This window comes from Salvelinus alpinus, chromosome 23 (assembly GCF_045679555.1).
Source record: "Salvelinus alpinus chromosome 23, SLU_Salpinus.1, whole genome shotgun sequence".
Taxonomy (NCBI): domain Eukaryota; kingdom Metazoa; phylum Chordata; class Actinopteri; order Salmoniformes; family Salmonidae; genus Salvelinus; species Salvelinus alpinus.
The window spans coordinates 15623573-15645601 of NC_092108.1; the positions used below are offsets into that span (position 1 = coordinate 15623573).

At 44.5% G+C, this 22029-nt stretch overlaps 2 protein-coding genes across 3 annotated transcripts; both read right to left on the bottom strand.

Moving 5' to 3' along the window:
- Positions 1-757: 757 nt before the first annotated feature.
- On the bottom strand, positions 758-16949 carry LOC139550329 (NAD-dependent protein deacylase sirtuin-6-like). Its single transcript, XM_071361162.1, has 5 exons — positions 15928-16949; positions 12070-12252; positions 7027-7086; positions 2210-2276; positions 758-1801 (listed from the first exon to the last, which is right to left on the bottom strand). Coding segments are annotated over exons 1-3 (231 nt in total). The 5' UTR covers positions 15930-16949; the 3' UTR covers positions 758-1801; positions 2210-2276; positions 7027-7040.
- A 112-nt stretch (positions 16950-17061) lies between these two features.
- On the bottom strand, positions 17062-22029 carry LOC139550328 (ubiquitin-conjugating enzyme E2 R1-like). Of its 2 annotated transcripts, XM_071361161.1 has the most exons (5): positions 21844-22029; positions 21381-21467; positions 21094-21191; positions 19581-19709; positions 17062-19502 (listed from the first exon to the last, which is right to left on the bottom strand). In XM_071361161.1, exons 1-5 carry the CDS (start codon positions 22027-22029, stop codon positions 19289-19291), a joined length of 714 nt encoding a protein of 237 aa, XP_071217262.1. In that variant the 3' UTR covers positions 17062-19288. The 2 variants fall into 2 exon arrangements, with proteins under 2 accessions (XP_071217262.1, XP_071217261.1); XM_071361160.1 differs by having other exon boundaries at positions 17062-19709.

Below are 22029 nucleotides of genomic sequence, written 5' to 3' on the forward strand. Positions count from 1 at the left end.
TGCTGAATGTAGTTTTGTGAGAAAGTCATTACTGCTTTTGCAACTGAGAAAGCAAGTCTTTTGATGCACTTGCCCTCTGCTCAGAAGACATATTCTTATATTTCTCTGCATGCTTCGTCTGGAAATGTCTTCGTCTGGAAGTGTCGGGACAGTTTGTCTTTCAAGACAGTGATGCTCTCTCTGCACACTAAGCACACAGCTTTCCCTGATACCTCAATAAAGAAATATTTCAATGTCCACTCTTGCTGGAACACCCTACATTCATTGTCTACTTTCCTTTGAAAAGTTCTAGCTAGCTACAATATGTAACTGTGATTTATTTATACGTGCCTAAAAATTAAATGGCCCACAAGCGGTGGGAGTTAAATCATTAAAAATACCTTTTTCAAAACTTTACTATCGCAAATTCTTTATGTGATCTGAGCATGAAGACACTACCCCTAAATCTGGGGTGGCAGGTAGCCTAGTGGTTAAGAGCATTGGGCCAGTAACCGAAAGGCCGCTGGTTCGAATCTCCTAGATGACTAGGTGAAAAACCAGTTGATGTGCCCTTGAGTAAGGCACTTAACCCTAATTGCTCCTGTAAGTGGCTCTGGATAAGAGTGTCTGCTAAATGACTAACATGTAAATTTGAACATGCATTTCCCACAACGGTACTGGGCTTGCAGAACACTTGAACATAATGGGCCAAGCACAGACACTACCACTTATGCCCCCAAAAACTGGCAGAGATAAAGAAACTTGCAACAACCATGGGTACTGTTAGATTCAGTGTTCATTCAAAAAATGTACAGAATAAAACAGGTTACAACAAACATCATTCTTCAAAATAAATAAGAAGTTCAAGAGAAAGTAAACTAGGACAGTGGGCTTGACAGGGAGCAAAGACTATGCAACGATGACCCAACATTTTGATTTACTTACTGGCAAAGATAGGAGTTACCCATTTGCGAGGCAAAGAAAAATTCTAGAATGTCTGCAAAATTAGGCTGCATTAGAAATCCCAGTGTTATGACCATCACCCCAATGAAGTGTCATTACTCTGAATAATATTATATTTGTCATTTAGTAGACACTTTTGTCTATAGAGACTTACAGTCATGCATGTAAACGTTTTCAGTATTGTTGATGTGTGGTGTTGGGTGGCCTTGCTCTGGCTAGTGAACTGTCTTTCCTGGTCAGATTCCTATTATATTAAAGGTGCTTATTTCCCTTTCCTAGATCTGTATTTCTGAGACATGTCCACTAGAGAGCCACAGTCCTGCTGGTTCTAGTCTCTTCCTGGTACGTAATCGTCCATCCCTACTGTATGTTCTGTCAGAGGTAAACATTCTCACCTAAACAGAGGTCTGCATTGGTCCCAGGCAGCCGGCTACTGCAACCACTGTTCTGGATCAGTCTGTATAACAACTGAGGGGTTGGGGGACACTAGTAAGATACTGATGGTTGTATCTTTGCTATAGGGGGCTGTCTGCACTGTTAGAGGGATGGGGAGCCTGGTTCTGTGTTGAGACTGGACCAGGGCTTATTACAGGCTCATTCTCATCCAGGGCTCATTCTCATCCTCCCCGTCCTTCTTTGGTTCTGCCAGTCTTTTCCTCCCCTCCCTTTCACCCTCTTTCTTCACCCCCCTCTCCACTTCCTTCTGTGCAGCGATGGCAGGAAGTGGTTTCTGGTCAGGGGTGAATCTCTCGCAGAAGGTGGGCCCCTCCCCTTTTGGAATGTCCATTCCCAGCAGCTCCATCAGCTGATTCATGACCTCGTCCATGTAACCGTTAATACACAGGTGCGCGTGCTTGTCCTGCCAGACAGAAACAAACATGAGAATGAGACCTCGAACAGAAACAACAAGCTAGTTCCTACCACCTGAGTTTGCAGAACTGAAAGAACAGGCTAGATGTGAGCAGTATGGCTGAAGCCTCCCCAGACTCATTGGACTGGCATCACAAATTACAGAAAGACCAGGAGTTTATACTTACCATGTAAACCCAGAAAAACTACTGGCTTCAAAATAAGATCATTCACCTGTGAAAATGTAACTTGTCCACCTTCAAAGGTGAAACCACCCAGACATGGGCAGGATTAGACATCAAGACGATACTGCCTCTGCAGACGTTCAGTATGTAAACATTTTAAACAGTATGTAAACATTGTAAAGAGTATGTAAACATTGTAAAGAGTATGTAAACATTCTAAAGATACTACTTACTTAGGCCTTTGTCTTCCTTATGGATGAATCGCCTTCAAACATTCTAAAGGTCCTGCCATGGGATTAGCTGTGAGAATGTGTAAAGTCATTAATCATGTGCAGGTCTATCCATCTCTCAGTGAGTCACTGACCACTGTGGCTGAATTTTTCATGCAGCTGGTTTCTAATTCTATCACGGTCCCTACAGCCCTTCTCTAGAACACCAGACCCTAGAACTACACAGTTCTATGTGACAAAAGGAGAGTTCTGAAGATAATAGGCTCTAAACTATCATGGTCCAAACACACCAAGACAGTCGTGAAGAGGGCACGACAAAGCCTATTCCCCGTCAGGAGACTGAAAAGATTTGGCATTTGTCCTCAAATCCTCAAAAGGTTGCACCATCGAGAGCATCCTGACCGGTTGCATCACTGCCTGGTATGGCAACTGCTCAGCCTCCGACCGCAACACAATACAGAGAGTAGTGGGTATGGCCCAGTACATCAGTGGGGCCAAGCTTCCTGCCATCCAGGACCTCTATACCAGGCTGTGTCAGAGGAAGGCCCTAAAAATTGTCAAAGATTCCTGCCACCCTAGTCATAGACTGTTCTCTCTGCTACTGCACGGCAAGCGGTACGGAGCGCCAAGTCTAGGTCCAAAAGGCTTCTTAACAGCTTCTACCCCCAAGCCATAAGACTCCTGAACAGCCAATCAAAGGGCTACCCAGACCCGTCTTTTACGCTGCTGCTACTCTCTGTTTATAATCTATGCATAGTCACTTTAACTCTACCCACATGTACATATTACCTCAATAACCTCGACTAACCGGTGCCCCCGCACATCAACTCTGTACCCGGTACCCCCTGTATATAGCCTCGCTTGTTATTGTACTGCTGCTGTTTAATTATTTGTTACTTTTATTTTCTATATATTTTTCCTTAAAGCATTGTTGGTTACGGGCTTGTAAGTAAGAGTTTCACTGTAAGGTCTACACCGGTTGTGTTCGGCTCATGTGACAAATACAATTTGATACATCCGGGGGTTAATTGGGTCGAACTGTGGAAACAATTTACATCTCATTCTCTTTCAACCACATTCGCGGAAAATGGAAGCTATTGTGTTCATGTTCACAGCTCATGTTTTGTGTGTTTGTGTTAATCACGTATGATTAAGTATTCAGCATATGAGTGTGTGACTCATGTTTTGTAAGTTGGAGGTTTTGTGAATGTGTCTGTGACTCACTTGTCTGGTGGGCTGCAGGTTGACGATGACCACCTTGCCCCCCTTGCGTTTGGTGAGGAGGGGTAGGTCTCCTCTGGGCTTGATCTGTATCACAACCGGCCGTGATTGGGAGTACCATAGAGCGGCGCACAATTGGCCCAGTATCGCCCGGGATAGTGTTTGGCCAGGGTGGGCCGTCATTGTAAATAAGAATTTGTTTTTAACTGACGCGCCTGGTTAAATAAAGGTTCAATTTAAAAAAATATGCAGAGATGTAGCCAGAGACAGCGCCAGGTCGGCCCGCCTTCACAGACAGAGAAACACAAAACGTCATTACCCATAATCATTACCTGCAACCAACCAGCCCATATGCATGATAGTATTTCTGTGTGTGTGTGTGTGTGTGTTACCTGCAGGTCCTGAGTCCTATTGAGCAGACCTCCTCACAGTATTTTACAGTTGGTTTCAGCCCCATCACACCAATCACTTTTATTCCCGCAGATACGGCCTGAACCCATCAGAACCTGTGATGCCTTTCACCTCAAGCTACTGATCAAGGACATTCAGTGAGGCAGTGCCACAGAATTCAATATTAGAACTCTGATGGGTAGAGCCACCTAACAGGTGACTTATCAAAACAGATCTCTGAACAAACATTTCAGAGAGTTTAAAGAGTGTGTGAGATGATTGCTGTAAATGTTTGATGGTGCTCCGCTGATGTTGTTATGCCCGCTAGATAAGTCATCCCTATTAACAGATGGTTTCTGAAGGTTAGATAAATCATCCCTATTAACAGATGGTTTCTGAAGGTTAGATAAATCATCCCTATTAACAGATGGTTTCTGAAGGTTAGATAAATCATCCCTATTAACAGATGGTTTCTGAAGGCTAGATAAATCATCCCTATTAACAGATGGTTTCTGAAGGCTAGATAAATCATCCCTATTAACAGATGGTTTCTGAAGGTTAGATAAATCATCCCTATTAACAGATGGTTTCTGAAGGTTAGATAAGTCACCCCTATTAACAGATGGTTTCTGAAGGTTAGATAAGTCATCCCTATTAACAGATGGTTTCTGAAGGTTAGATAAGTCACCCCTATTAACAGATGGTTTCTGAAGGTTAGATAAGTCATCCCTATTAACAGATGGTTTCTGAAGGTTAGATAAGTCATCCCTATTAACAGATGGTTTCTGAAGGTTAGATAAGTCATCCCTATTAACAGATGGTTTCTGAAGGTTAGATAAGTCACCCCTATTAACAGATGGTTTCTGAAGGTTAGATAAATCACCCCTATTAACAGATGGTTTCTGAAGGTTAGATAAATCATCCCTATTAACAGATGGTTTCTGAAGGCTAGATAAATCATCCCTATTAACAGATGGTTTCTGAAGGTTAGATAAATCATCCCTATTAACAGATGGTTTCTGAAGGTTAGATAAGTCACCCCTATTAACAGATGGTTTCTGAAGGTTAGATAAGTCACCCCTATTAACAGATGGTTTCTGAAGGTTAGATAAGTCACCCCTATTAACAGATGGTTTCTGAAGGTTAGATAAGTCATCCCTATTAACAGATGGTTTCTGAAGGTTAGATAAGTCATCCCTATTAACAGATGGTTTCTGAAGGTTAGATAAGTCACCCCTATTAACAGATGGTTTCTGAAGGTTAGATAAGTCACCCCTATTAACAGATGGTTTCTGAAGGTTAGATAAGTCACCCCTATTAACAGATGGTTTCTGAAGGTTAGATAAGTCATCCCTATTAACAGATGGTTTCTGAAGGTTAGATAAGTCACCCCTATTAACAGATGGTTTCTGAAGGTTAGATAAGTCACCCCTATTAACAGATGGTTTCTGAAGGTTAGATAAGTCATCCCTATTAACAGATGGTTTCTGAAGGTTAGATAAGTCATCCCTATTAACAGATGGTTTCTGAAGGTTAGATAAGTCATCCCTATTAACAGATGGTTTCTGAAGGTTAGATAAGTCATCCCTATTAACAGATGGTTTCTGAAGGTTAGATAAGTCATCCCTATTAACAGATGGTTTCTGAAGGTTAGATAAGTCATCCCTATTAACAGATGGTTTCTGAAGGTTAGATAAGTCATCCCTATTAACAGATGGTTTCTGAAGGTTAGATAAGTCATCCCTATTAACAGATGGTTTCTGAAGGTTAGATAAGTCATCCCTATTAACAGATGGTTTCTGAAGGTTAGATAAGTCATCCCTATTAACAGATGGTTTCTGAAGGTTAGATAAGTCATCCCTATTAACAGATGGTTTCTGAAGGTTAGATAAGTCACCCCTATTAACAGATGGTTTCTGAAGGTTAGATAAGTCATCCCTATTAACAGATGGTTTCTGAAGGTTAGATAAGTCACCCCTATTAACAGATGGTTTCTGAAGGTTAGATAAGTCACCCCTATTAACAGATGGTTTCTGAAGGTTAGATAAGTCATCCCTATTAACAGATGGTTTCTGAAGGTTAGATAAGTCACCCCTATTAACAGATGGTTTCTGAAGGTTAGATAAGTCACCCCTATTAACAGATGGTTTCTGAAGGTTAGATAAGTCATCCCTATTAACAGATGGTTTCTGAAGGTTAGATAAGTCACCCCTATTAACAGATGGTTTCTGAAGGTTAGATAAGTCATCCCTATTAACAGATGGTTTCTGAAGGTTAGATAAGTCATCCCTATTAACAGATGGTTTCTGAAGGTTAGATAAGTCATCCCTATTAACAGATGGTTTCTGAAGGTTAGATAAGTCATCCCTATTAACAGATGGTTTCTGAAGGTTAGATAAGTCATCCCTATTAACAGATGGTTTCTGAAGGTTAGATACGTCATCCCTATTAACAGATGGTTTCTGAAGGTTAGATACGTCATCCCTATTAACAGATGGTTTCTGAAGGTTAGATAAGTCATCCCTATTAACAGATGGTTTCTGAAGGTTAGATAAGTCATCCCTATTAACAGATGGTTTCTGAAGGTTAGATAAGTCATCCCTACTACTTTATTAGTATGCTGCTGGAATGGCGGCCCCGCTTTCAAGTCAGCCGTCCTTGCCCGAGTTGCCTCAGGTTGTTAACATATGGAAAGACAGAAGTTCTTTCTTTATGTCAGATTGACAGATGAGTTAGGCAAACCGTGTTGGTAGAATTAGCATAAATTAAAAGTACAGGGTTAATCAATCTGGCTTTTAAATGACGTGTGTGTGTGTGACAAAGACAGAGGGTTATGAATGAACTTACCATTTGAGAGCACACAAAATATTCATTTTTGTTCAATTAACTGTGGACATATTTAAAAGAGCTCTTAAAAACACACCTTTTTAGCTTTGCTTTTCCTTCGGGTACTTTTTATTTATTTATTTATCCTCATGTTGTGTAGTAAGTATTAGCATCTTTTATTTTCATTGTTTTTATTATTTTTTTCCTGTGAAACACATTGTGTTGCATTCCATGTCTGAAATGTGCTGTTTAAATAAAGCTTGTTTTGATTTGATGAAGATAGGCTGAAGTGTGTTTCGGTACACTTTCATTCACATTTCTGTGTCTTTGTTGAGTGCTTCATGTGTGATATCATTTACACAAAGTGGTTTGAACTGACGCACCTGTCACACGTCCCTCACCCCTCCACAGACATGTTCCCATGCAACTCAGACAGCAGATCCCTGAGAGAGAGAGAGATTATTTCATGAGTATGTTACTGAAAGACAATTCATATGAATGTAAATGAGGGTGTAGAAGGAGCGGAGCACTTTAGTTTATCATTTCCTTCTCAACTCATTACCATATGGATTGGAATAATGATATTCTTCTGCTCATGTATTGAATGGTTTCCACTGCTCAGTAACATCTTCCAGGAACAAAATAGATTATTCATACAATAGATTGCTAATGTTCCAATTTGGAACGTTCCGAACGGATTCATACAACGTGGGAATTGACATGTTTTCTCTCTAACTGTAGCCGTTCCAATTCCATGAATGCTACACTGGACAGAAATATCAACGCAACATGTAACGTGTTGATCCCATGTTTCACGAGCTGAAAAAAAATATCCCAGAAATGTTCCATACGTACGGAAAGCTTATTTGTCCCAAATTGTGCACAAATGTGTTTACTTCCCTGTTAGTGAGCATTTCTCCTTTGCCAAGATAATCCATCCACCTGACAGGTGTGGAATATCAAGAAGCTGATTAAGCAGCATGATCATTACACAGGTGCATCTTGTGCTGGGGACAATAAAAGGCCACTCTAAAATGTGCAATTTTGTCACAACACAATGCCACAGATGTCTCAAGTTTTGAGGGAGCGTGCAATCGGCATGCTGACTGCAGGAATGTCCACCAGAGTTGTTGCCAGGGAATTGAATGTTCATTTCTCTACCAACGTTGGAGGCCAACATTGTTTTAGAGAATTTGGCAGTAATTTCAAAATTGGCCTAACAATCACAGACCACGTGTAACCACGCCAGCCCAGGACCTCCACATCTGGCTTCTTCACCTGCGGGATTATCTGAGACCAGCCACCCGGACAGCTAATGAAACTGTTGGTTTGCACAACCGAAGAATTTCAGCACAAACTGTCAGAAACCGTCGCAGGGAAGCTCATCTGCATTCTCGTCGTCCTCACCAGGGTTTTGACCTGACTGCAGTTCGGCGTCGTAACCGACTTCAGGAGGAAAATGTTCACCTTCAATGGCCACTGGCAAGCTGGAGAAGTGTGCTCTTCACGGATTAATCCCGGTTTCAACAGTACCGGGCAAATGGCAAATGGTGTCGTGTGGGCCAGCGGTTTGCTGATGTCAACATTTTGATCAGAGTGCCCCATGGTGGCGATGGGGTTATGATATGGGCAGGCATAAGCTACGGACAACGAATACAATTGCATTTTATCAATGGCAATTTGAATGCACAGAGATGCCGTGACGAGATCCTGAGGCCCATTGTCGTGCCATTAATCCGCCGCCATGACCTCATGTTTCAGCATGATAAAACACGGCTCCATGTCTCAAGGATCTGTACACTTCCTGGAAGTTGAAAATGTCCCAGTTCTTCTATGGCCTGCAGTCACAAATTAAGCATTTTTGGGATTCTCTGGATCGATGTGTACGACAGCGTGTTCCAGTTCCCGCCAATATCCAGCAACTTCGCACAGCCATTGAAGAGGAGTGGGACAACATTCCACAATCAACTCTAGGCGAAGGAGACGTGTCACTGTGCATGAGGCAAATGGTGGTCACACCAGATACTGACTGGTTTTCTGATCCACGCCCCTACATTAAACTTTTTTTTAAGGCATCTGTGACCAACAGATGCATATCTGTATTCCCAGTCATGTGAAATCCATAGATTAGTGCCTCATTTATTTCAATTGACCAATTTCCTTATATGAACTGTAACTCAGTAAAATCTTTGAAATCGTTGCATATTGTGCTTATATTTTTGCTCGTGTAACAAGTCTCTGAAACCTGAAGACTCCTGCTTGAGCATTAACTTCGTAAATCCTTTTCACAATAGAGACCAAGGCCTCTATTCATGAAGGCTGTGTTTACACAGGCAGCCAAATACTGAGATTTTACACAAATATTGGAAAGATGTGAGGTGATTGGTCAAATGGCCAATTAGCGGCAAAAGATAAGAATTGGGATGCCTGTGTAAATGCAGTCTCTCAGTGTAGGAGAGATAAACTAGAAATTAGGTCCCTCCTGTCATTAGAATACTATTATCCATGATCTAAAACGCAAAAATGATCCTAGATCTGCACTTCTACTCTGAGTCGCTTGATAAATACAGGTCCTGTTCAGAGAATGATTGTAGTGTTACATTGGGCTAGTGTAAAAAAAAAAAAAAAAAAGACCATGCCTGTGCGCATGACTTTCCCCACAGTCCCGTTAGGGTGATTTCTCCCTTTCTCAGCCGTCTATCACAGCCTCCTGGTTTGCACCAATCAGTGTGCCCGAATGCAAATTTGGACTCTGACCCCTCCCACTCAAGGTAATAACGTTTTAGTAGTCATAAGAAGACAAGTTCTGGCTAGCGACCAAGTTGACTCTTTATATTAGGAAGATTGTGCGTGCAGCCATAAAGTGAGTTGGGGGGGGGGGGTTCTATGGTGTTTAGCGATGCTTAACTATTTAATAGTTGCTTATAGGTCCTTTCCTACATTTTGTAACTGTATTGTAATACTACTGTTATCCTGCATCTAATTCCTTTGTATATTTTGGATGGCCTACTGCTGGTGCATATTGTGTATATCATTGTTGTGTGATTATTTCTGCTGAATATGTTAGTTTAGAAATGGCTAATGTATATCCTGTAGTGTATCCAACTGCACATTCAGTTGGCGCTAGTGCTATGCCATGGCAAGTTTCTAGAACCTGATAGCAGTTTCAGAGACGGTCCTGAAGCTCAAGCAAGTCTGATTTACGACTCTGTCACCAGAGACAGATCAGATAAATCTACAATAGGCTGGAGAGAGAGGGCTATTAATCTTGCCTGTCCAAGTAATTAGTTCTCCCTCTCTCTCTATGGCGAGATGTGTGTATGTAATGTCATTCTACTAGGCTATGTACAGATCCTGTTGTATTGCTGCTTTACTATAGTTAATATGTATACATTTCTCCTTTCCCCTAGTCCATTCTGTGTAAACTGAAGATTTCTGTGTTTGTTTGTGAATACTATAGTGTGTGGTGGTGATGAAAATAAAAGTCCTGGACTGAGAAGCATCCGTACTGTTGTAGCAGGAGAGCCTGTAGCGAATCAGAACCAAGTATATCAGCAGTCGGTCAGCGGATGAGGGCTCAGAAGCCAACCGCTCCAGCTACCTGTTTGTTTTCATGGTCCTTCGAGCCGGATTCAGACCTAGCTCCAGTGATGGTGTTCCAGTATCAAGAAGAGGAGGTGCTTCTGCGCCCCAGGATGCAGACTAGTTATCATGCATTTTATGCCCATTTTTTTTTTCTTCCTTTAGATATCCAGGAAAAACCTAGAGATGCACCACACACTCATTCTCAGAGGGAAATCTCAGAGGGCAATCTCAGAGGGCAATCTCTTGAGTCCGTTCTAATGAGGACGAGAGTGTGGAGAACACATAAAACATTACATTTGAGAAGCACTCCCCCTCCCCCTACTGTATTACCTCCCACTCCCCCTACTGTATTGCCTCCCCCCACTCTATTACCTCCCATTCCCCCCACTGTATTCCCACCCACTTCCCCCACTGTATTACCTCCCCCCACTGTTTTACTTCCCACTCCCACCACTGTATTACCTCCCACCCCCACTACCGTATTACCTCCCATTCCTCCCTACCCGTATTACCTCCCATTCCTCCCTACCCGTATTACCTCCCATTCCCCCCTACCCGTATTACCTCCCATTCCCTCCTACCCGTATTACCTCCCATTCCCCCCTACCCGTATTACCTCCCATTCCCCCTACCCGTATTACCTCCCATTCCCCCCTACCCGTATTACCTCCCATTCCCCCCTACCCGTATTACCTCCCATTCCCCCCTACCCGTATTACCTCCCATTCCCCCCTACCCGTATTACCTCCCATTCCCCCCTACCCGTATTACCTCCCATTCCCCCCTACCCGTATTACCTCCCATTCCCCCCTACCCGTATTACCTCCCATTCCCCCCTACCCGTATTACCTCCCATTCCCCCCTACTCGTATTACCTCCCATTCCCCCCTACTGTATTACCTCCCACTCCCCCTACTGTATTACCTCCCACTCCCCCTACTGTATTACCTCCCACTCCCCCTACTGTATTACCTCCCACTCCCCCTACCGTATTACCTCCCACTCCCCCTACCGTATTACCTCCCACTCCCCCTACCGTATTACCTCCCACTCCCCCTACTGTATTACCTCCCACTCCCCCTACTGTATTACCTCCCACTCCCCCTACTGTATTACCTCCCACTCCCCCTACTGTATTACCTCCCACTCCCACCACTGTATTCCCTTACACTGCATCTCCTCATTCACTGAACCTTCTTCCAGCCAGGACAATAGAGATGAAACAAGATATAGACACAAAGCAAACATTTTACATAATAACTATCAGTGAATCGTAATGATCTTGCTACCACACTATTTAACAGGCAAAAATGACCTAAAACTAATGTTATGCAAGGTAGATGTTAATTCTTTGTGGGTCGCTAGCAAACAATTCTTCATGGCTAGCTAGCTAACAGTTGTAGTTAGCCAGTTCGCCCTATTGACTTACTATACCCACTACAGTGGGTATTGTAGGCAGGTAAACATGCCAAGATGAACACAGAACGTATTCATTAACGCTTTCAGTCAGGCAACATATGAGATGTGAACGGGCAACATTTCATTCCGATGTCAGAGTTAAAATTCTCTCACTTCAGCTCAAATAATGGCTGCCACTGATTTCATTAAATGTTGCATCATTTTGTATGTGGTTGCGTCATATTTCTGTTGATACTTTTGGTTGAAGCTTGCACCGACGAATGCTTCTAAATGTGTACAAGCGGAGTACGCATCCGAGAAGTGCTGTCTGTGCTCCGTTTCGCGTACTTTGATTTCGACTTATGCTCCGAACCCTCCCGTGCTCGAAGCACAGTAGTATGCATATTGAGAAACACCCAGTCTCTTTTGCAAAAGAGTGTTACCTGGGGAAGCCGGAGTGGGCGTGGAGGTGGTCCTCATTCTGGCTGATGAGGAATTTGAGGTAGCTGGCTCTCTGCAACCCCAGCAGGACCATGTGAGTGAGGCTGGGCCAGGATTCCTCGAACGTGGTGTCAAAGTGGGGAGCCTCGCCCCTCTCCTCCACGGTCCACACTCTTTTGGGACCCCTGAGAGAGGTGTACACACACACACACTCAGTCTGTCCAAGGTTATAGAAGGACAACACACAAGAGACTGTCAAGCCATCTCTTGACATCTCCGTAGTTATGAGCGGCATCTGGGCTTCAAAAGGAAAGAGACTCATTTCTAGGCAAATGGCTGAGCGAGAATTACTGAGAATACTGAAGTCCTAGCATTCTCCTCTCCCATTCTCTCAACTTACACAGCCCCGTCTCTCACAAATCAAATCAAATTTTATTAGTCACATACACATGGTTAGCAGATGTTAATGCGAGTGTAGCGAAATGCTTGTGCTTCTAGTTCCGACAATGCAGTAATAACCAACAAGTAATCTAACCTAACAATTCCACAACTACTACCTTATACACACACACAAGTGTAAAGGGATAAAGAATATGTACATAAAGATATATGAATGAGTGGTGGTACAGAACGGCATGGCAAGATGCAGTAGATGGTATAGAGTACGGTATATACATATGAGATGAGTACTGTAGGGTATGTAAACATAAAGTGGCATAGTTTAAAGTGGCTAGTGGTACATGTATTACATAAAGATGGCAAGATGCAGTAGATGATATAGAGTACAGTATATACATATGAGATGGGTAATGTAGGGTATGTAACATGGTGGCTAGTGGTACATTTTTACATAATTTCCATCAATTCCCATTTTTAAAGTGGCTGGAGTTGAGTCAGTATGTTGGCAGCGGCCGCTAAATGTTAGTGGTGGCTGTTTAACAGTCTGATGGCCTTGAGATAGAAGCTGTTTTTCAGTCTCTCGGTCCCTGCTTTGATGCACCTGTACTGACCTCGCCTTCTGGATGATAGCGGGGTGAACAGGCAGTAGCTTGGGTGGTTGTTGTCCTTGATGATCTTTATGGCCTTCCTGTGACATCGGGTGGTGTAGGTGTCCTGGAGGGCAGGTAGTTTGCCCCCGGTGATGCGTTCTGCAGACCTCACTACCCTCTGGAGAGCCTTACGGTTGTGGGCGGAGCAGTTGCCGTACCAGGCGGTGATACAGCCCGACAGGATGCTCTCGATTGTGCATCTGTAGAAGTTTGTGAATGCTTTTGGTGACAAGCCGAATTTCTTCAGCCTCCTGAGGTTGAAGAGGCGCTGCTGCGCCTTCTTCACGACGCTGTCTGTGTGGGTGGACCAATTCAGTTTGTCCGTGATGTGTACACCGAGGAACTTAAAACTTTCCACCTTCTCCACTACTGACCCGTCGATGTGGATAGGGGGGTGCTCCCTCTGCTGTTTCCTGAAGTCCACAATCATCTCCTTTGTTTTGTTGACGTTGAGTGTGAGGTTATTTTCCTGACACCACACTCCGAGGGCCCTCACCTCCTCCCTGTAGGCCGTCTCGTCGTTGTTGGTAATCAAGCCTACCACTGTAGTGTCATCCGCAAACTTGATGATTGAGTTGGAGGCGTGCATGGCCACGCAGTCGTGGGTGAACAGGGAGTACAGGAGAGGGCTCAGAACGCACCCTTGTGGGGCCCCAGTGTTGAGGATCAGCGGGGTGGAGATGTTGTTACCTACCCTCACCACCTGGGGGCGGCCCGTCAGGAAGTCCAGGACCCAGTTGCACAGGGCGGGGTCGAGACCCAGGGTCTCGAGCTTGATGACGAGTTTGGAGGGTACTATGGTGTTAAATGCTGAGCTGTAATCGATGAACAGCATTCTCACATGGGTATTCCTCTTGTCCAGATGGGTTAGGGCAGTGTGCAGTGTGGTTGCGATTGCGTCGTCTGTGGACCTATTGGGTCGGTAAGCAAATTGGAGTGGGTCTAGGGTGTCCGGTAGGGTGGAGGTGATATGGTCCTTGACTAGTCTCTCAAAGCACTTCATGATGACGGAAGTGAGTGCTACGGGGCGGTAGTCGTTTAGCTCAGTTACCTTAGCTTTCTTGGGAACAGGAACAATGGTGGCCCTCCTGAAGCATGTGGGAACAGCAGACTGGGATAAGGATTGATTGAATATGTCCGTAAACACACCAGCCAGCTGGTCTGCGCATGCTCTGAGGACGCGGCTGGGAATGCCGTCTGGGCCTGCAGCCTTGCGAGGGTTAACACGTTTAAAATGTTTTACTCACCTCGGCTGCAGTGAAGGAGAGCCCGCAGGTTTTGGTAGGGGGCCGTGTCAGTGGCACTGTATTGTCCTCAAAGCGGGCAAAAAAGTTGTTTAGCCTGTCTGGGAGCAAGACATCCTGGTCCGCGACGGGGCTGGTTTTCTTTTTGTAATCCGTGATTGACTGTAGACCCTGCCACATACCTCTTGTGTCTGAGCTGTTGAATTGCGACTCGATTTTGTCTCTGTACTGGGACTTAGCCTGTTTGATTGCCTTGCGGAGAGAATAGCTACACTGTTTGTATTCGGTCATGCTTCCGGTCACCTTGCCCTGGTTAAAAGCAGTGGTTCGCGCTTTCAGTTTCACGCGAATGCTGCCGTCAATCCACGGTTTCTGGTTTGGGAATGTTTTAATCGTTGCTGTGGGTACGACATCGTCAATGCACTTCCTAATGAACTCGCTCACCGAATCAGCATATTCGTCAATATTGTTGTTGGACGCAATGCGGAACATATTCCAATCCGCGTGATCGAAGCAGTCTTGAAGCGTGGATTCAGATTGGTCGGACCAGCGTTGAACAGACCTGAGCGCGGGAGCTTGTTGTTTTAGTTTCTGTTTGTAGGCTGGAATCAACAAAACACAGTGACTCATCCTCTGCTCACCCAAGACCAAATCAAAGCTAAATCAGCCATTTGGTGAGACAGGCACTAGGGCAGAGGAGGTAGCCAGGTATTACACACTTATCTTTTGGAGAAAAGGGCTGTGGAACATGAAATACCAATGTAAGTCTGCAAATTGACTTTAGTGGGGGAACGTGTCCCTTTTTCACCTAGATTTTTCAGTGATGGACCATTAATTAAATTTGAGGCCATATCTCCCAGACAGACATGCAAACCAGTATGACAGAGGCAGGCAAGCAGATTGTTGAAATATGAATTTGACATCCTCTAGAGAGTTGAGACTCATCTTGTTCCTCATGTTGAGCGTGGGAAATGTGCTCTACAAATGAAATATTATGGTTTACAACACACATTGCTCACACGAGACTGGGAAAATGAGTGAATACAAGCAGACTAAGAGCGCATAAGAATCAGAGTGTAATGAACTGTAATATGAAAGAAAACGGACCATTAGTGTGGAAGTCAACATCACAGAGCTCCAGCCTACAGTAGTCAGTGCTCTGGTAACAGAGCTATACTGCCCTCTGCTGAAACAGTGGTACTGCAGTCAAACAAGAGGGTGTTGACACATTTATTTCCTTACTGGAATCGTTTGAAAATGCATCCTTCCATCTTCCATTTCAAAAACATTAAATAAAAATCACTGATCCAATTCCAGGTAGGATATTTGAACAGACTGGAGCCCTTTACTGGTATAATAATATACTTGTAAAGGCAAACTCCAAGGATAGGAGGGGGTGTTCTTCAGCCTGTTGAGGTGCACTCAGCGGTTGAGCGGTACAGGGTCATGATCTTACTAACCAACTAAACTCACTAGTGTGGGTGGACTGGAGCTCCGATGTCACATAAAATTATGTTTTTTATCAAAAACTACAGATTTCAGTACCCGTTGAAGAGTATGTAATTACATAGCACAATTGGGCGCTTACGTCAGAGCTCCAGTCCAACCCAATAGTCGCAGCTGGAGTTGAGTTTAATTAGCCATGGTCTTTCCTGAAGTCAGGTATGCCTGAAGAGGTTGATGCCCGCCCCAGAGTGGCCCACCAGGTACTGGGACTCCCTGATCAAACGACTGGGAGAAGGAGCGAGAGTGGTGAAGAGAGCGAATGGATGGGGGGGAAGGCAGAGAAGATGGGGGGAGGAGAAGGCGGGAAAATAGGACGAAAGAAGGGAGAACAGGGCAGGTTAGACTCCTCTATTTAAGTGTGGTTCAGTGGGTGGAGAACGGCCGAACATGTCAAAAGTAACAGTGGGCCGCGGCCTTAACAACAAAGTAATGCTTGGGGAAACACTGTTATCTTTGGTGTCTAGCCGCATCAGAACTAGGATAGTAGCTAACTAGCTGAACGTCTTGGAAATTGGCAGTAGTAAGATATTGCGACGGTAGTACATACACGTTTGGCTAGAGGGGATCCTCGAAAAGCTTTGTACCTAGTTCGCAAGCGGGAGTGCTTACCTCGGGGAGCCCGCATACACCGTGTCCGCATAAGAAGACAGTCCAGCAGCGTAGTTTACAGACATGACTGCTGCTCCTTAACCAAAACTCTGAAATAAACCTTAATTCTCTCATAAACATTAGAGTTCAACACAATGATCTGTAGTTTCTTTCGAAAACTAGCCCGCTTGCTTGTTGTTGTCCGAGATTGGTGACGCAATCTATGAAGACTATATTAAAGGGAAATTCCACTCAAAATACAACATGGACTATGGTCTCCCTTTGCCTTGGCTGTAGTGAACCCATCCAGTTCCTACATTACAGTAAACCTGTTCCTTACGTTGCATATTTATTTTGGCTAAAGGCACAAGACCTTAATTGAGAATGTCTAAAATGCATTCAAATTAAACAGTAGGCCTATTCAAAAAGTAGTAGCTGAACTTCAATCTGTGGTTGATGCACTATAGAAAGTACACACTATTGTTACACTATAATTAGTTAACGCAGAATTAAAATCTGGTGTAATTTGGTCAACAGGAGATTTGTACTGTTGTGATGCATGCTGTATATTTCACACGGGAGTAGAAGGGAAGGGACAAAATAAAACTTGTTTCCAATACAGAGCTTTATTTTCCCAGTTTTAAATAGGCCAAAAACAATAAAAAAGATACAGGTAAAAACGAAAAAGTGATGGTCCATATAGCCACAGGTGCAGATCAGTAAAGGTACATGTTACTGTAAACTACATGACCAAAAGTATGTGGACACCTGCTCGTCGAACATCTCATTCCAAAATCATGGGCATTAATATGGAGTTGGTTCCCCTTTGATGCTATAAGAGCCTCCACTCTTCTGGGAAGGCTTTCCACTGGATGTTCGATCATTGCTGCGGGGGACTTGCTTCCATTCAGCCACAAGAGCATTAGTGAGGTCAGGCACTGATTTTGGCCGATTAGGTCTGGCTCGCAGTCAATGCTCCAATTCATCCCAAAGGTGTTTGATGGGGTTGAGGTCAGAGCTCTGTGCAGGCCACTCAAGTTCTTCCACACCGATCTCGACAAACCATGTCTGTATGGACCTTGCTTTGTGCAAGGGGGCATTGTCATGCTGAAACAGGAAAGGGCCTTCCCCAAACTGTTGCCACAAAGTTGGAAGCACAGAATCGTCTAGAATGTCATTATATGATGTAGCGCTAAGATTTCCCTTCACTGGAACTAAGGGGCCGAGCCCAAACTATGAAAAACAGCCCCAGACCATTATTCCTCCTCCACCAAACTTTACAGTTGGCACTATGCATTTGGGCAGGTAGCGTTCTCCTGGCATCCGGCGATTGCATGGCTGCATCTATGGCGATTGCATGGCTGTGTGCTCGATTTTATACACTTGTCAGCAACGGGCGTGGCTGAAATAGCCAAATCCACTAATTTGAAAGGGTGTCCACATACTTTTGTATATATAGTATATCTCTGAAGCCCACCAGGAAAGAGACCATTTTATCCTAAAAGTTCTAATTTTTTTCTCATTCTTAAATATCCTGAGAGTTAAAGTTAAATTAAGCCAAATTAGAATAAAAGCAACATCCAATATTGCTGATACACACACGCAAACACATCGCTAATTGGAGATTCATGATAGCACCCTCCACTTGCACACACAAAAGTAAAAACAAAAGTGGCAGCCATTTTCTTTCCCCAATTCCCGAGGCTTGCTGACTGATACTGCCACAACATATTTTCAGCAGAGATACACAATCTTCCTACAGAAAACCACAAAGATCGACTCTATGACCCAAGGACATTTTAAATCATTCTCTAAAAAAGACTACTGGCATAATTCTCAATGAAAGGAGAATAAAAACAGGAAACAGCAATTCATTACGCTAAACCCATAAAGCACTTTTCCCCTCCTCTCCATACAGTTGCTGGGCTATACCAAAGACTTGTCTCTGGCTCCATCATGCTTTGCAGAGGAGAACCTTGAGGAGAAAGGTGTGGGTCTCAGAGAATTCTGTCCAGATGCAGGAAAACCAGTTGCCACGACAACGTTACATTGAGTGCTTTAGAATCACTCACTCCACTCTCAAACAGAAAAACACCTCAGACAGTTACGGCTAGGCCAGCAAAATGTTTTTGAAACGCTGCTAAAACATTCAAACTGGGTTTGGCCCGCAGCTCAAGCGCATCCTGGGGTCCACCAGACAGTCATTGGTGTCTCCATGATCACAATAGTATTTTTTTCTAAATTCAATCAAACCAGTATGCCGGCACATATGATTGTGTACAAGATGTCTGACATGCAGAAACAACATGTTGACAGTCAGTTTTCCCCTCGCACAAAAATGTAAGGGAGGAGAGAAGCCAGACAGAACCTCATCTTGGAGATACATAAGTTCTGCTGTAGGTTCAGTGGCGTGTCGCTCACACAGACACCATGACAGGTGAAGAAGTCTTCAGTCGCCTGTTCAGGCAAAACACTATCTGACTATAGGTGTGAGTGAACTAGGAGGCGGCAAGCTGAGGAAGGGAAAACTTAGAGAGCCAACTCATGTGCCTGATTTACCAAGTTTTTTCACCAGCGCAATGTTTACACCTGTTTCTTCCAGATAGTCAAACAGGGTCATAAGGTAGCATGCCGAGTTTAGTTTAATTTTAGTCGATACTTCCTGCAAATAACAGGTGCAGACTTTGCACAGATGACAGTGTGCTTGGATTCTGAGGATAGAAAAAGTGAGAGGTTTAAAATATGTGAAGTAGTCCTTCCTGAAAAGTCTCTCCTACGGGAGGAGAGTTCAGGGAACGCACGCGTCAGCCGTCCAGGTTCCCAGGTAGAACGCGTCACGACTCCTCCGTCCCAGAGTCGTCTTCATCATAGCAGCAGTCGTCCTCGTCTTCGTCTTCCAGATCCTCGTCGTCATAGTAATCGTCGTAGAAGAGGTCGGAACCCTCGTCGGGGGGCGGGGCCCGTGTGCGGACACAGTATTCGGCCAGTGTTGTGGGGACCTTCACCCCGTCGCGCTCCGCTTCAGCCTTAGTGGCCAATACCTGCTTCCTGAGACACACACAGAGATAGAGGGGCTGAATAAGTGTGTGTGCTGTACTCTCTGTCCTTGTGCATATGTTTACCGACCTGATTATCTCGGCGTACTCTCTGTCCTTGCTGTCCCTCCACTTGCGGTACATGACGGAGGCGTCCACGTTGGCCGGGGAGGAGGTGTTGGGCTCGTTCAGCAGAGAGATTACACTCAGAAGGATGGTCCTACAGGATACACAAACCGGGTTGGGTTTCAGAAAGTAGCACAAGGCTTTGTCTATCAGAGTTAGCTGGTTGGCTCATTGATCCTGCTTTGTGGGATACAGGCTAGGATATTTCTGCAAAGTAAGACTTCTGAAATATGTGAACCTGTTGATATAAACCTAAAACAGTGCTGATAAAAATAAGACCTACTTTACCCCTACCTACATGCACAAATTACCTCGACTAACCTGTACCCCCTGTATATAGCCTCATTATTGTTATTTTGTGTTACTAAAGTAAAAAATAATTTGTAAAGTAAATATTTTCTTAAAACTGCATTGTTGGTTAATGGCTAGTAAGTAAACATTTCACAGTAAGGTCAACACCGGTTGTATTCGGCGTATGTGTCAAATGAAATGTGGGTTTGAATTACTACTTCTAATTTAAGAACTCACGTAAATAAATGTTTGTCAACTTGACTTATAGTAAACGTGTAACTGGGTAAACCACAGTGTAGAGGGGAGGAGAGAGAGTGGAGGAGAGAGAGAGAGAGAGAGAGAGGGGAGGAGAGAGAGAGAGAGGAGGAGAGAGAGAATAGAATAGAGGAGAGAGAAAGAGAATAGAGGAGAGAGAAGGAGAGAGAATAGAGGAGAGAGAAGGAGAGAGAATAGAGGAGAGAGAAAGAGAATAGAGGAGAGAGAAAGAGAATAGAGGAGAGAGAAAGAGAATAGAGGAGAGAGAAAGAGAATAGAGGAGAGAGAAGAGAGAGATAAAGAAAATAGAGGAGAGAGAAAGAGAGAGAGAGAAAGAGAGAGAACGGAGGAGAGAGAGAGAGAACGGAGGAGAGAGAGAGAGAACGGAGGAGACGAGAGAGAGAACGGAGGAGAGATGAGAGAGACAAGAGAGACAGGGAGACGAGAGAGACAAGAGAGAGAGGGAGACGAGAGAGAGACGAGAGGGAGACGGGGAGACGAGAGCAAGACGAGAGCGAGACGGGGAGACGAGAGCGAGGAGACGAGAGCGAGACGGGGAGACGAGAGCGAGACGGGGAGACGAGAGCGAGACGAGAGCGAGACGAGAGCGAGACGGGGAGACGAGAGCGAGACGAGAGCGAGACGAGAGCGAGAGCGAGACGAGAGACGAGAGCGAGACGAGAGCGAGACGGGGAGACGAGAGCGAGACGAGAGCGAGACGGGGAGACGAGAGCGAGACGAGAGCGAGACGGGGAGACGAGAGCGAGACGAGACGGGGAGACGAGAGCGAGACGAGAGCGAGACGAGACGAGCGAGACGAGAGCGAGACGGGGAGACGAGAGCGAGACGGGGAGACGAGAGCGAGACGGGGAGACGAGAGCGAGACGGGGAGACGAGAGCGAGACGAGAGAACATACTGAGAGGGCGTGTACCTGACGTTCTGGGTAGGGTTCCACCTCTCAGATGGCAGCTCCCCACTCTGAGGGTCATCAACTGGAGGGTGCAGAATGGATATACATACGTCCCCATTCTAACACAAGGGAGAAGCTAAAATTAACATACACAAACACTGTACTTATGCTCACAAATGACAGGTGTGACTAGGATTAAGCCACCTATATAGAGCAATAAAAATTGAGATTAGGACCACGACATTTGTTTGAAAATGAATTACATTAAGTTTGACTATTTTTCTAGAATTGGGTCAGTGATCCCTTACCTCATAGATGTTGGGGTGCCACATCTTGGTGAGGAAACGGAAGGCAGGTGGCGAGTAGGGGTAGTCAATGGGGAACTTGATACGAGCCTGTGGGACACACGGAGAGAAAGTCATATATCAACATATGTCGTCAGCAACAAGTCCTAACATGCGTCTGTGGGACCTAACCCGATTCAATGGTAAACCTGATGTTGCAACCCAGTGTTGAGTAGAACATATCCGAGAACAACAACAGCCTGACCCAGGAATAGGTTTGACAGTGTCACTGCAGGCTGGAAGTACAGCAATAGAAAGCAGATGCTATGTTACGTTTACGGGCCTACTACTAACGGAATCCAACCATGTAGTTGACCATAGCGCATGTTGGCTAACTAGATAACAAAACAAGCTAGACATGTAGGATTAGTGTATCTAAGACAGTTAGCAAAACAAGTTAATTTAGTTAGCTATACTTCGGCCTTACCTTGAAATAGCCCCCTTCATAGTGAGTGTTGGGAGGTCCAAAAATGGCCACTTCCCAATTGTAGAGATCTGCTTCATCGACCAATGTTATTTTGAAGCCCTCGACTGGCTCCTCTTGAAGGCTCTTCATTTCTAGCATTAATGCTTTTTGTGAGCTTGCTACGTGAACAGGCCCATGTTGCGCCAT

Bases quoted from the DNA above. Each gene is read 5' to 3' on its own strand.
- LOC139550329 (XM_071361162.1), bottom strand. The intron at 7,087-12,069 runs GTAACACTCTTT...TCTCTCTCTCAG, and splicing joins GCCCACTCCGGCTTCCCCAG to GGATCTGCTGTCTGAGTTGC.
- LOC139550328 (XM_071361160.1), bottom strand. From the start codon at position 22,029: ATGGCGCAACATGGGCCTGTTCACGTAGCAAGCTCACAAAAAGCATTA. The intron at 21,468-21,843 runs GTAAGGCCGAAG...TGTGTCCCACAG, and splicing joins ATGAAGGGGGCTATTTCAAG to GCTCGTATCAAGTTCCCCAT. The intron at 21,192-21,380 runs GTAAGGGATCAC...CCCTTGTGTTAG, and splicing joins GGCACCCCAACATCTATGAG to AATGGGGACGTATGTATATC.